This window comes from Panthera tigris, chromosome X (assembly GCF_018350195.1).
Source record: "Panthera tigris isolate Pti1 chromosome X, P.tigris_Pti1_mat1.1, whole genome shotgun sequence".
NCBI classification, from domain to species: domain Eukaryota; kingdom Metazoa; phylum Chordata; class Mammalia; order Carnivora; family Felidae; genus Panthera; species Panthera tigris.
Window position 1 is genome coordinate 13,359,444 of NC_056677.1, and position 13,717 is coordinate 13,373,160.

General features: G+C 45.2%; 1 protein-coding gene across 4 annotated transcripts in view; it reads left to right on the forward strand.

The window, feature by feature from the left end:
• Positions 1-13,717, forward strand: part of REPS2 (RALBP1 associated Eps domain containing 2) — a 211,506-nt gene that overhangs the window by 171,441 nt on the left and 26,348 nt on the right. For all 4 annotated transcript variants that reach the window (XM_042973696.1, XM_042973697.1, XM_042973699.1 and 1 more), the window contains 2 exons: positions 7,650-7,733; positions 8,949-9,094. In XM_042973696.1, the coding sequence (XP_042829630.1) occupies positions 7,650-7,733; positions 8,949-9,094 (230 nt within the window). The remainder of the gene's footprint in view (positions 1-7,649; positions 7,734-8,948; positions 9,095-13,717) is intronic.

Consider the following 13,717-nt stretch of genomic DNA (forward strand, 5'->3'; position numbering starts at 1 on the left):
AGCTAACATCCATCTTCTCATATAGATAAAATAAAAACAAAGAAGAAAAGAAAGGAAGAAGTTTTCTCCTTATGATGAGACCTCTTAGGATTTACTCTCTTAATAACTTCCTATACATCGTACAGCAGCATTAGCTGTGGTCACCATGCTGTGCAACACATCCGTCTTCTCTTAGAACTGGAAGTTGGTACCTCTTGATCACCTTTCTCTAATTCCCTTTCTCCCCCTTCCCCCGATTTTGTTTTGTTGCAAATTTGACATTTATTTAAGATTTTATTATTTTAAAGTAATCTCTACACCCAACATGGGGTTCAAACTCATAACCCTGAGATCAAGAGTTGCATGTTCCACAAAGTGAGCCAGCCAGGCACCCTGCAAATTTGCAGTAAGTAAAAATCTTATTGCTGAAGATTTTGCCCACCTTTCATTATTTATTTATGAAATCATATGGCAGACAGCCCTATTTCCTTCATGGTAAATGGACAAGAAAACACTTTAGCCTAGTTCGTTTTTGAGGCAGCACCTGTGGCCTTTTTCACACTAGGACCTTGGAGACTTAGAAGAGTTTGGGCCATCGATGGTCCCCAGTTGGTCTGGGCTGGCTACATAAAAATTACCCAGGGAGCTTGTTAAAATAGAAGTTTCTGGGGTGCCTGGGTGGCTCAGTCGGTTAAGCGTCCGACTTCGGCTCAGGTCATGATCTCACAGTTCGTGAGTTCGAGCCCCGCGTCGGGCTCTGTGCTGATGGCTCTGTGCTGATGGCTTGGAGCCTGGAGCCTGTTTCAGATTCTGTGTCTCCCTTTCTCTCTGCCCCTCCCCTGCTCATGCTCTGTCTCTCTCTGTCTCAAAAATAAATAAACATTAAAAAAATAATTAAAAAAAAAAAAGTTTCTAATGCTCCACCCCTAGGAGATTCTAATTAGGGAAGTCTGGAGTAGTATCTAAAAGTCTGTAATTTATAAAAAATTCCCTAATAATTCTCCTGTGCAGCTACATTTGGGAACCACTGGACATAGAAGGTCTAGAACAAACAGAATTGAGTTGGGAAGAAATTTCTGGTGTGTTTGAAGATTCAGGTAATACTTACGTGCCTGGAGCCAGTTCCATATGGGCAAACTAATGCAGTTATGATGCAGAGGTAAATTGGAGCCGGATGATGGAGGGTCTTTTAACTGGCCGAGTGTCCCTAAGGCCTGTGGTGCTATGCCATAGACCTTACAGACCAATTGAAAGGCTTTTAGGAAAAAGTGTTTTGATGAGAGAAGGTGTTTCACAAAATTAGTTCCTCAGTGTGTGCGGGGTACACTGGACTGAGAAAAAACTGAAGGCTAGAAAAAGACCCAGTACAGTTTTTGCAGCGGCCCAGGTAGGAGGTGGAGTCAGCACGTGGACTCAGATGGGAGCTGTAGGACCTTCGCAATGCTAGCCTGCCCGGTCCAGGCAGGAATCTGGGACATGTTGTTTTAAGCTACTTTAAACAAACCGGTAATTTATCAGTGTTGTGTTCATCTGCTTTAGCTCTTATAAGGAGTGGTTTTGTTGTGTTTGTGTCCAGGAGCTTTTAAAGGAAGCCCAGTAAATTAATTCCTACAGAGAAGGAGTTGGCAGCAGCCAGAGCTGCTGTTGCGAGGAAGGCGGGAGGAAGGGAGAAATGAAGGTGGGCCTTTCCTGCCAGGCAGCAACCCCATCCTCACCCTGCCTCTACACTCTTGGGGAAACGCCCCAGAGCTAGACCTGCTGACCACAACGAAGACGACCACAGCGGGGCAGAATGCCCCTCTCAAAGGATTAGGTGTGGAATGTGGCATTTGGCCTTGAGGTCAAATGGAATAGTTTTCCTTTGTTCTCTAAAACCCAACCTGTAGGTCATTGTTTCCCAAGGTGTGTTCCACAGAACATTAGTTCCGCTGGATGTTAATAGGAGTTACATGAGAATAAGAAGTCGAAGCCCAATAAGTTTGGGAACTGCTGGGTTAAGTAAGCCAAAGCAGTGGCTTCCTTTACCTCATGGGATCTCAGAGTGTGTGTGATGTGCAGTGTGCTCTGTGAATTTCTAGGAGGGAGAGAGACTGTGCAGTGTTCCCTAAACTTTTTTGTAGATTCTTTTTCCTCTCTGCCAGGGGCTGACAGACTGGCCCACAGGCTAAATGTATCCCACCCACATGTTTTTGTAAAGTTTATTAGAACAGGGTCACACCCATTCATTGTGTTGTCTTTAGCTGCTTTAGCACTGGAGAGCAGAGTTGCACATTTGCATTGGAGACACAGAGACCAAATGGCCTGTACAACTGAAAATATTTATTACCTTGCTCCTTACAGAAAAACTTTTCCTATCCCCGTCCAGGCAACTGATAGAACTGGTGTTCCCTGGAACCCCTATTTGAGAGATACTGCCTTAAGATATAGGTGGGTTGTTCTAGCACTGCTTGTGATGAGTCTGCTTAATTTTATTCAGCTTTTATGCTGCCATCTATCTTTTCCTCGCTTTAAACTATTTTCTCTTAACCATTATCCACTGTTGAAGATCAAAATCTGGCTCCCATGTGTCATTGTTCTTTCCTTTGACTTATCACATTCCATCAGTCACCAAGGATGTATTCAATCTCAAGCTAAATAGCTCTCAAATCTGCCTATCCCCACTCCCACCAGATTGCTTTAAGTGACCGTCATCTCTTGTCTTGTTTTCATTTTTGGGCTTTTAAGTGAATTGCCCCAAGATGGGTTCCTTTTAATCCATTTTACTCACTGAATTCAGAGTAATCTTTCTAAAATGCAAATCTAGTCTCATCACTTCCCTACTTAAAATCTTTCCATGCCCCCTTCCACCTATGGCTCTCTGGATAAGCTCCAAATCCTCAACATGGATGTATCAGCCAAGATCTGGTGGGGAAAACAGAAACCATTCTAGGTATGTCACCCTGGAAGAGATTTCATTTAAGGAATTAGATACTTAAAGAATTAGATTGCTAGAGGAGCAAAGATGAGGGAAGGCCACCAGTCAGGTTGGCCAGAATTTTCTGAACCTTAAGACTTTGCAAGAACTAAAGGAAACAGCTGGAGATGCTCAGGCTGCCCGCAGCATCTAAGTAACGGTTTGTGGGGAAATGCCTGAGGCCACTACAAGATCTTCCGGCGGCTGAGCCCCATGCTTTTCTTTCCACCACTGCCAGAGGAGCAGTAACACAGCTTCTTTTCTTTCACCTTCTTGGTTTAACATGAGTGACTCTCAGAGTCAACAAGGAGCATTATTGAAAGGGGATTTTATAAATATTGTTCCCAGGCTTCTACCCCTGCAACATAGGGAAGACGACGCAAGTGGGGGAATGGTGCTGAGTAGCTACTAGACCATCTGGGACAGTGATCTCTAAGACCACGTGCGATCCACTGCACTGTTGTTCTCCAGCTGTAGTGCTCTCCTTCTTCTCTACTGTTCACCCTTATTCCGCCCTACTAGACTCCACATTTCAGACTTATGAGAATGGGTGTTTTTGGAGCCTAAAACAGGTGACATTTATTGTCTCGTAGTTTCTGTGGGTTAGAGATTAAGGAGAAAGTAATCTGGTGGTTCTGGCTTATGGGGTCTCATTAGGCTGCAGTCAAGATGTCAGCCAGGACTGCAGTTAACTGAAGGCTCGACTGGGGCTGGAAGATCTACCTCTAAGATGGCTCTCCCACATGGCTGTTGGTGGGAGGCCTTAATTCCTTGCTACATGGGCCCCTTGTTAAGACTGCTTGAGAATTCTCACAACATGGCGGCTGACTTTTTCCAGAACAAGTGATCTGAGAGAGAAACCAAGGAGGAGCACATCAGAAGGCTTTAACTCTCCTATTCTGGGAGCAGTTTGCCTGGTGTCTCAGGTCTAGTTCCCTAGAAGTAGAACATGAGTGTTATTTGGAAAGTGATACATGATGTATACAAAATAAATATCTGTGTAATTAAATAGCTAAACAAATGCTACTTCTGGTGGACAATGCTTAGCCTTCCTGGCCCTGTGTCCATTTCTGGGGGGCCAGCTGAGCAGGGTCTATACTGTCCTATCCGCCATAGGAATGGGCAAAGCCCCAGAACAGATCTCCATGTCCTGAGTGGCAGTACCTTCCAAGTGCACATGACTTAAACAGGCTTTTCATTGCAAGATGAGAAAGAAAATATATGTCTCATTTGTGGATAGGGCAGTATCGAAATTAAAATATGAGATATATATTTTTAAAAGGAACCTAAGCTTGAGTTTCAGCGAGCTCTTGGCGAAAAGTACATTTTCCTGCCTTGCCACATCCTGGCTGGGTACGTGTTACACAGTGAACCGTGAGGGAAGGACTGCCATTTGTACTAGTAATTGTAATCCAAATACTTGTCTCTTTTACAAGATTCAGGCGTTGGGTTTCAGTTCAGACCTTCAAAACTTTCAGACAAGGGCCTATTTTCCATATTGATAGAGTTGTTCCCTACTTTCTTCAATATGTGCAGGAAAAGGGGAGCTGCTGAGGTCCCCCTGTTTTCATGGGTTATCATTCTCTCCAAGTTGTTACCTTAGAAAAGTCTGAAGAAATAGCAACGAAATCTTCCAGGTTTGTTCTGCTTTCCAGCTGCTAAGCCTTACCCTGTTTTCTTGAATGCAAGTGAAATTGTTTATTGTGAAGAGGGGCTTTTGTACCTCTAAATCCCATCTTTGTTTTTGTTTGTTTGTTTTTATCACAAAGCTTGTTTTCTTTCCTCGTCTCTTTTCCTGGGATAATTTCTGGCTCTGGCGAACCTCTGCCTTTCCAGGACTTTCTTGATCCCCGTGTTCCAGGCTCCTCACAAGATTTCACTCCCCTGAATGTTCAGTAGATGGACCCATTTAGAATCAGTCATGGAGTGGTGACGGGCCCTCTTGGTGTTCCTCCTAAGGAGATCGGTGGTTAGATTGTGCCCGACGTGACACCCAGGAGTGGTTTGTTCCCTGTGGTAGAGCTAGAAGACCTAGTCTTTGTATACAATTTCAGAAGGTAAACCCGTGAATGGAAAAAATTGTCAGACGCTTAAAACTGTTCTTTCATCCTTCCCAACTCCCACAACATTCCTGTTTTTAGAGATGTTTAAGAGAGTGTGGAGGCAGTGACAGTGACGTTCTACTCCTTTTGCTGTGCTCAGAATCCTTATTTTTGTTGAAAAGAGGGTTCGATTTATCATTTCCCTCAATGTTACTACAAGAGGGAGACTGCTCATCTCCCCAGGAAAGGGAGCATTAGGGCGAGCACTCCTTTGCCTGATAATGGAGGGGACCTGAGCAGTTGAAAGGTGAGGAGACTGGCCTCTGGCTCCTTTTCCCTGGAGGGACGTGCCAATGCGTACCTGCGCTCCTGCAGGGGCTTGTGTGCGTTCGCTTGAGGCCAGGACATTCACGTTCCAAGCAATAGATCTGCGGGTGGAGGGCAAGAAGGGACCTCAGGTCCAAGTTGTGTTCTTCTGCACAGGTCACGGGAAGCCCTGCATTTGGGAGGTTATTGGGCCCTCACTCACCCCTTAATGAAGCTGACATCAGGCCCGCGGATGTTGAAGCAGGACATTATTTGTCAGAACCCAAGGAAGGCGGGTGAACGCTTGGAATCCCCGTGCTCCTGACAAGGAATGGCTCCCGGATGGCTTCGCTCAGATGTTGCCTGGGTGTTTTAAACCCGGTATGGCTAAAAATGAGCTTGCCTTACACCTGCTTCTCTCACAGTTCCTGTCTTGGGGACAGGCCTCTGGTGTTCTCGTGGCATGCTAAGCTGGTGTTCTGGGTTCCGGAGCCTCCTTTCTTACCATCCCCGTGCATTGCCCCAGTAGCTGGCAGCACCCTGAGACTCAGGTCTCACCCAAGTCTTTGTTGACCCGCAAGGCCTGGGTGTGCCTGGAGCCCCCATACTTCCTCACCATAGTCTGGAATTCCACCGAAGCATGCTTGCCCAGTCGTTTCTGTGCCTTTTCCATTAGACTTCAAGCTCCTTGTAAGAAAGGTCTGGGTATCATTTATCTTGAATACCAGCTCTAGCACAAGACTTGCCTGCAGTAGCTGTTCAGTACATATTTCTTGAATGACTTACCAGTCAGGCCCGAGAGTACCTGAGGCCGTATTGCATAGTCGTCACAAGCCCAGCATCGGAACCTGAGGCCTGGGTTCAGACTCGGCTGTTTGTGTGATCTTGGGTGAGTTCCTCAACTTCTTGATCATCAGTTTCTTCACTAATAAGATGGGGGGAATGACTACTTCCTAGGGCTGTGATGAGGAAATGCTTTCATCCCTGCGGAACACCCGGAGAACCGTGTGACACAGTGTTTGGTGTTTCAGATATCTATCGACAACAACAATACAGTTATCCTTGATGGAAAGGAGAAGGCTATAAGCAAAACTTGGAATGAGAAATCAGGCACCAAAAGCCTGCATAGTGGGTTTGAAAGAGGTGCAGAGGCGGTTGGGAACTGAGGTTTCTGGCTAGGGCCGTGCAAATGTGGGAGCGGATGGGATTACTCTGGGAAAGAATGAATGGCAGTGGGAGGTATAGGGTGGGAGAACCAAAGACGGAGACTTGAGAAATCCTACAGGTGAGGGATGAGAGGAATCAAAACAGGAAAGAAAGATAATGATGATCTGTAGGACTTTGCGGTTCTTCAAATGCCAGGGATGGGAGTTTTAAAAAGATAGTCAAGGGTGCTGTGTTGGACAGAAGGCCTGTGACAAAACTGGAAGAGGCAGGAAGAATCTGATAAATGGGGAAGTATTGGTGCCCTTGTCTGTTTCAGTGGACGCAGAGGAAGGAAGAAGCCATGCAAGAGGTTGCAGAAGGCCGGGTTAGGGACAGACTGGACACACTAAGGCTGATGGTTGTGCTGCAGCGTGTGTTCCTGTAATGCATTTTAATTTGTGGGTAGAGGACTGTTGTCACTATCACGAAGTCCCGTTAGTTCGTTTACATGGAGGGTTTTTCTCAGCACGTTAACACTTTGCATTGCCGGCTAATAGCAGCTGAATGTAGCAAGCCTCCTGGAGATGGGGGCGCAGCAGTGGTGCCTCGTCTTCCTGTGCTCTGCTGCTTGGCTCTCTGGCACCTGCTGTGCCTTGACGGGCTTTGGGAGCATTACTTGCCAATCTTGGTGCATTTATTCATTGATTCCATACCACTCCGTGGCCTCAACCCTTCTGTTGACTCCTTTCATCATGCTCTCCCATCCCTACCTTTTTAAAGGTAAAGAGTCCTATCTGGTTTTCTTAGGAATTTAATACATTTAAAAAATATTTTTAAAGTGTTTTTTTATTATTATTATGGTTATTGTTTTTGTTAGTGCTTGGGTTAAAGTTTTGACTCCTTTCCCAGTGCCTTTTTTTTCCTGATAATCCTAATTTTTTTTGTTTGCACTTATAAGGCATTAGTGTTTTGCAATATGTATGTCCAGTTACAGACATAACCGTGACTTCTTTTCTTAAGATTGAACAATGCTGGAAGGGAGCATGGGAGGGAATGACAGGGTGTAGGGAACTTTTTCTCAAGGATCTGAAGACCTGACCATGCTTGGCTGTAAGTTGGTCTAAATCAACTTCCACTTAGCGACTTTTTCTAAGTTTTCTTCATTATATATTTAGGTGGTTATGTTTCTGCATTTTTATCTTCTGTGTGATATTTTGCTACAGTCTGAGCAAGCGCCTGAGGCTGAACTACACCCCCAGCTGAACAGAGCCCCCTCCCAAGCTGCAGAGAGCAGTCCAGCAAAGAAGGTAAGTAAGGCCAAGGGGAAGGTGCTACTGTCATGGCATTATGAGCCGCCCCCCCCCCTTGTCTTTGTTTGCAAATCTCTTTCATGGTTTTTGTGTCCTGAGGTGAATGTTAATGATTCGGGTTTCCTAGGATGTGGGTTCTTTGTGAAGATTAGGGTGCTGATGATTCTTGGGCCTGACCTTGATGCCACTGACAGTTTGCACTTCCCTCTTCAACACCCCAGTTAAATCTGGCGGCCTTGCTTTTGGCAAGTTCAGGCGGTATGGTGGGGAGGGCCAGGTGCCTTTAGCAGAACCCTGCGTGCTGCTGAGCCTCTGGGAGTGCCTCTGGGGGAGGGCAGTCTGCTCTTTGTGTGCCATGGTGCCCTCTTGAGTCCTGGTGTCTTCACTTTAGCCTCACCCCCCTCCTCCATGTCTCTGAGTCCCAGGTCATTTTGCTCAGTAGGCATCACTCACTCGTTGTGTTCTCTGTTCACCTCATCCTCTTCTTACTGGTCCCATTTTTCTCAGACCCTTGTCTGGTCAGAACACTGGCCTTGGGCTCAGGAGCATGGGTGAGGAGGGGCCTCCCAGGAAGCAGGCTGGCTGTCTCCTCCCAGAAGACATTGTGGCTCTTGCTGGGGCACCTGGGTGGCTGAGTCGGTTAAGCATCGACTTCAGCTCAGGTCATGATCTTACGGTTCGCTGGTTCGAGCCCCGCATTGGGCTCTGTGCTGAGAGCCTGGATCCTGCTTCTGATTCTGTGTCTCCCTCTAGCTCTCTGCCCCTCCCCCACTTGTGCTCTGTCTCTGTCTCTCAAAAAAATGAATAAACATTAAAAAATTTAGAAGACGACATTGTGGACCTTGAGCTTGACTTCATGTAGGAATTGGGAATGGAAGAATGAGGAGCAGATGACTGAGACCATCACAAACTTCAAAACGTCTAACATATTCCCAAAGCCCCAAAGTGAGGCAAGAGTGAGCTTTGTCTTCAGTTAGAAAAGGCCTCGTGGTGTGAGATGCACACAGCGTTCAGAAAAGGAGGAGAGGGAGGGTGGAACCTGATGCCTGTGTCCCTCCAGTTCTTGCCAAGCCACGAATTTGCCTTTTATCCTCGGGTGTGGAGTTGGAACAGAGCACACGCCTGACCTAGAGGAACATGGGGCTTTGGCATAATGGGGGAGCATTTCGGTTTTTAACTTTTGGGTTTTATTGTTTTGTATTTAATCCGCAGGACATACCGTATTCTCAGCCTCCATCAAAGCCCATCCGAAGGAAATTCCGACCTGAAAACCCAGCTACAGAAAACCAAGACACTTCTACCGCTGTTGGCGGGCCAGCATCGGCAGCGACTGTGAAACCCCACGCGGCAGTCCAAAAGTAAGTCCATCAGATCAGTAAGGTCGGAGACTACCTTTTAAATCTTCACGCATGTGTAAATGTAAATATGTTTACATTTATATTCATGGCCATAGAAGAGTGTGATTTTATGGTTGTATTTCGTCTTAGTCATCTCTGTGGTACTGTTACAACCTGCTAGTCCCCTAGAAAGAGACCACCACCCCAAGGGGCGAGCGAGTACAAAGCTGTAGCATTTTGGTTTGATTCCTTCCTTCCCTCCTCTTTGTCTCCTTCCCACCCCTCTTCTTATGGGGGCCCACGTTTTCCGAGGAGGAAGACAGTGATAGAGATGCCAGTCTTCCCTCTTGACCTGTCTTCTGTTGCCCCAGGGCGAATGGTTAGCTTCATGACCCTTAGACCCAGCTTTCAGTAGATGTGGCTTGTGATTTCTTCTCAGTCCCCATGAAAATTGCCTGTTTTCACTCATCTCGGCACAGAATGGTTGCATGTGGAGCATCCAAAATGCCCATGTGACTGGCTGTAACAGACATTGGAGGGAGGGGGGCACACCTGTGGACATGGCCGGGAGCCGAGAGAACAGTGCTCTTGGACAAACCATTTTTCTCCAGAAGGCTTTGGCTTTAAGGAAGGCTGTCACTTGCCTCAGTTTCCCACTAGTGAAATCGAGCGAGGTGTTGAGGGCAGAAACCTGCTGCTGTGCATGACTTTGCAAGTGAGCTGGACTGGTCACTAATGTCAGTGCTCAAGATGTGCCCTGACACTGCTCTTGAGGCCTCGCAGAGCCCAGGGGCTGCTGTGGGCTTCTCCCATTTCCACTGTTGTGGAAGGAGAAGCAACAGACTCTGGGGGTGCAACTTGCCTTTGGAGCCCAAACCCCGTTCTGAATTTGTGTGGCACTATTCTTCACAGGATGGTGTCTGTATCTGTTTTTCCAAATGGATCATTTCCTAACGGTGTCAGTGCATAAAGGAAGTGTGTTTTGTCCTTACTGGCCGCTGACAGCCTCGACCATCTTCCTGTCACCCTCAGGCCTAGGGGACGGATCCCCGTCAGGGACAGAGATGGCTAAACTCGCTTCCGAGTGCTCCCCCAGCTTTCCGCTTTAGTCTCTGTTTCACATTCCCGCCGGTCAGGGGTGGCCGCGGCATCTTCCAGAGCGCACAGACGGTGGCTGGTGGGGCTCTCACGCAGAGATCTTTTTCATTTTTTTTCCTTCGTCTGTTTTTTTAAACAGCTTTATTGAGGTATAATTCACATAGCATACAATTCACCCTTTTCCATGTACAGTTCGGTGGTGTTCAGTATATCCACAGAGTTGTGCAGCTGTTGCCGCAATCTAATTTTAGAACATTTTCATTGCCCCCAAAAGAAATTCCATTCCCGTTAGCAGTCACTTTCCATTCCCCATCCTGCGTCCCAGGCAACCACTAATCTACTTTCTTTTTTTTTTTTTTTTTTATAAATTTGCCTGTTCTGGCCATGTCATGTAAATGGAATCATGCAACATGTGGTCTTTTGTGGCTGGCTTTTTTCCCAGTTACCATTGCGTGTCCAAGGTTTATCTGTGTTGTGGCACAAATGGGTACTTCTTTTTTTATTGCTCAGTAATGTTCCGTTACATGGATAGACCCCGTTGTATTTATCCATTTCTCACTTGATGGACATGTGGGTTGTTGCCACTTTGAAGCTAGAAAGAACATCACTGGTACACTCTTTGTGTACAAGTTTTTGTGTGGTCTTACGTTTTCATTTGTCTGCAGTATGTACTTAGGAGTGGAATTTCTGGGTCATATGGCAGCTCTCTATTTAGTATTTTGAGGACCTGCCAAACTGTTTTCCACTGTGACTGCAGCATTTTACAGTTTGGTGGGTAACAAACGAGAGTTCCAGTTTCTCCAGTTTCTTCCAACACTTGTTGTTATCTGTTTTTGTTTTTGTTTTTTTAATTTTTACAACCATCGTAGTGGGTGTGAAGGGGTATCTTATTGTGCTTTTGATTTGCATTTCCCTCTTGCCTAATGAGGTTGAACATCTTTTCATATATTTATTGGCCATTTGTGTATCTTCTTCAGTGAAATGTCTACTCAGATCCTTTGCCCTTTTTTGCTCAGATTTTTTTTTTTATTCTGAGTAATGGGTTCTTGGCCTATTCTGGATACAAGTCCCTTGTCAGATGTATGACTTGCAAGTATTCTTTCCCATTCTGTAGGTTGTCTTTTCACTTTCTTCAAGGTGTCCTTTGCAGTGCAAAAGTTTGTAATATTGATGACGTCCAGTTTATCTATTTTTCTTCCTTTTGTTACTTGTGCTTTTAGTGTCATAGCTAGGAGCCATTGCCTAACCCAAGTTCATAAAGATTTTTTCCTGTGTTTGCTTCTACAGATTTTGTAGTTTTAGCTCTTACATCGAAATCCATGGTTAATTTTGAGTTCATGTTTGTGTATAGTGTGAGGAAGGGCCCCAGCTTCATTCTTTTGCATGTGGATATCCTGTTGTTCCCGTACCGTTTGTTGAAAGGAGATCCTTTTTTCTTTTATCTACCTGTTTAGGGACTGTCCCTCATTGTGATACTCTCTCACTAGTTAGATGACACATGTGGTGTCAGGCTGAGAGAGTCTCCTGGCCACCAGCAACACAAATAGTGCTGTAAATGGCAGGGATGAATTTCATACAGCTTGTTTTAGTTCCTAGACCAGTTTATTTTGGAGTGATAAGAAGCAACTTAGCATTCATAATTTATTTTATTTTTATGAAAAAAATTGTTTTAATTTATTTATTTTGAGAGAGAACGAGCAGAGGAGGAACAGAGAGAGTCCCAAGCAGGTTCCTCACTGTCCACGCAGAGCCCAACGCACTCACAATGCACACAGCCAATGAACTCATGAACCACAAGATCATGACCTGAGCCGAAACCAAGAGTCAGACACTTAACCGACTGAGCCACCCAAGCACCCCAGCATTCATAATTTTTTAAGCCCTGGAGAGAGAGACAGCCAGAAACATGATGTATAGTTCTTATTCACCCATGGTTTTTTGGGGAAAGAATTAAATTCTCATGCGCTTAGACATCTCTTGTCTGTAGGAAATTAATCTCTCTCATGCATCTGGAGTGGTCTTTACTATGTATTGTTTGGGGAAAAATGAGAAGAGAGTCACAAATCATTTTCTTAATTACCTAACAGAACCCTGGTTAAGAAAGGCTAAAAAAAAAAAAAAAAAAGACTAGTTGGAAAGTGGTCATCAGCTCTTTGGGAAATCAACATCAGCACTGACCTATTGTAAGAAACAAATTCTTCTTCAGATATCATCGTCTACTCCATTTAGGACAAAAGAAAAATAAAATATTGTCTCCACGCAAGCTGCTGAGTCCAGGTTATAACTAATAAACACCTCTTGTATTGTGTCATCATTAATGAGCTGCTCCTAAGGACAAAAATGGGTTTTTTAAAGAAATACTTTGGTTTACTTGGTTTTGCCTCACATCTCGCCTATCTAGTAAAGATGAACTTTGGGAAAATAGAATTGTTTGAACAGTTTGGAGAGAGAGGATGTTGTGTAACAGTACTATGACTGAAACTGTGCCAGTGGCCACAGCGTCCTGGACCACCCCAGGGCATACCCAGAAGCCAGTGTGGCAGTGTCTGCTTGCCTGCATGACACTCTCAATGTGGTTGGGATTCTGTTTTTCTTCCTGCTTCATATTTGGCAGCACTGGAATGTCTGTGGGGCTGATGAGTGTCATCCCTAATGAAATCTACCATTTCCAAGTAGAGAAAAGGCAATACAACTTCATTTCTTAGAAGCTGTACTCATAATTCCTTGGGAGAAATCAGGGCTCAGGTTGGAGGCCAAGAAGATTTTTCTCATCACGAGACCCTAGTTTATATTCTTTCAAATATTGATTCAGCTGTTTGATTGAAACCCAGGTAACAGCCACTCAGCTAACGTAGAAATTGCCTTCTTTCCTGTGTAAAAATCTGAGATGGTGAGTAGTCAAAGCATAGAGTAGCTCTGCCCAGGAACCCAGGTGCCTTCCTGTGTTCTTGTTCTAGATCCCCATGGGGGTTCCCTTTATCCCTGTGGTTGCAGATGGCTCACTAGCATGTTCATATTCTGGGCCCCAGAGAGGAGAAAGAAAAAATGGAGAGAAAAGAGATTACTTTTAAGGACATGACTCAGAAGTGGCACACATCACTTCTCTCTGATCCCTTTGGCCCAGAGTTAGACATATAGCCTTACCTACCTGCAGTAGAGACAGGGAAATAGAGTTTTTTGGTTGGATGGCGTGTACCTCATTCAACTGCAGATGATAGGCTGGCTACTGCAAACAAGAGGGCACAGGAATAGGTTTTGGAGGATAGTCGGCCGCAAAACCTTGAGTGGACAGTGCCTCACAGTGCTGCAGTTCTTAATTGATAGATAGCATGACACACAGTAGAACCAGACAAAGTAAATGTCTGCTTAACTGTTACTCCTTCATTTTCCTCCGTGGAAACCAGGCCAGTTAGAGCCTGGCCTGGAACAGTGAGTGAAAATATTACAAGAACCTGAAGAGACAAACTGCAGAAGCAACTCTTAAGAGGATGGGGCAAGTTAAATGCTTTGCTGACCTCTTCATAGGTATTCTGGGCTTGATCCTAT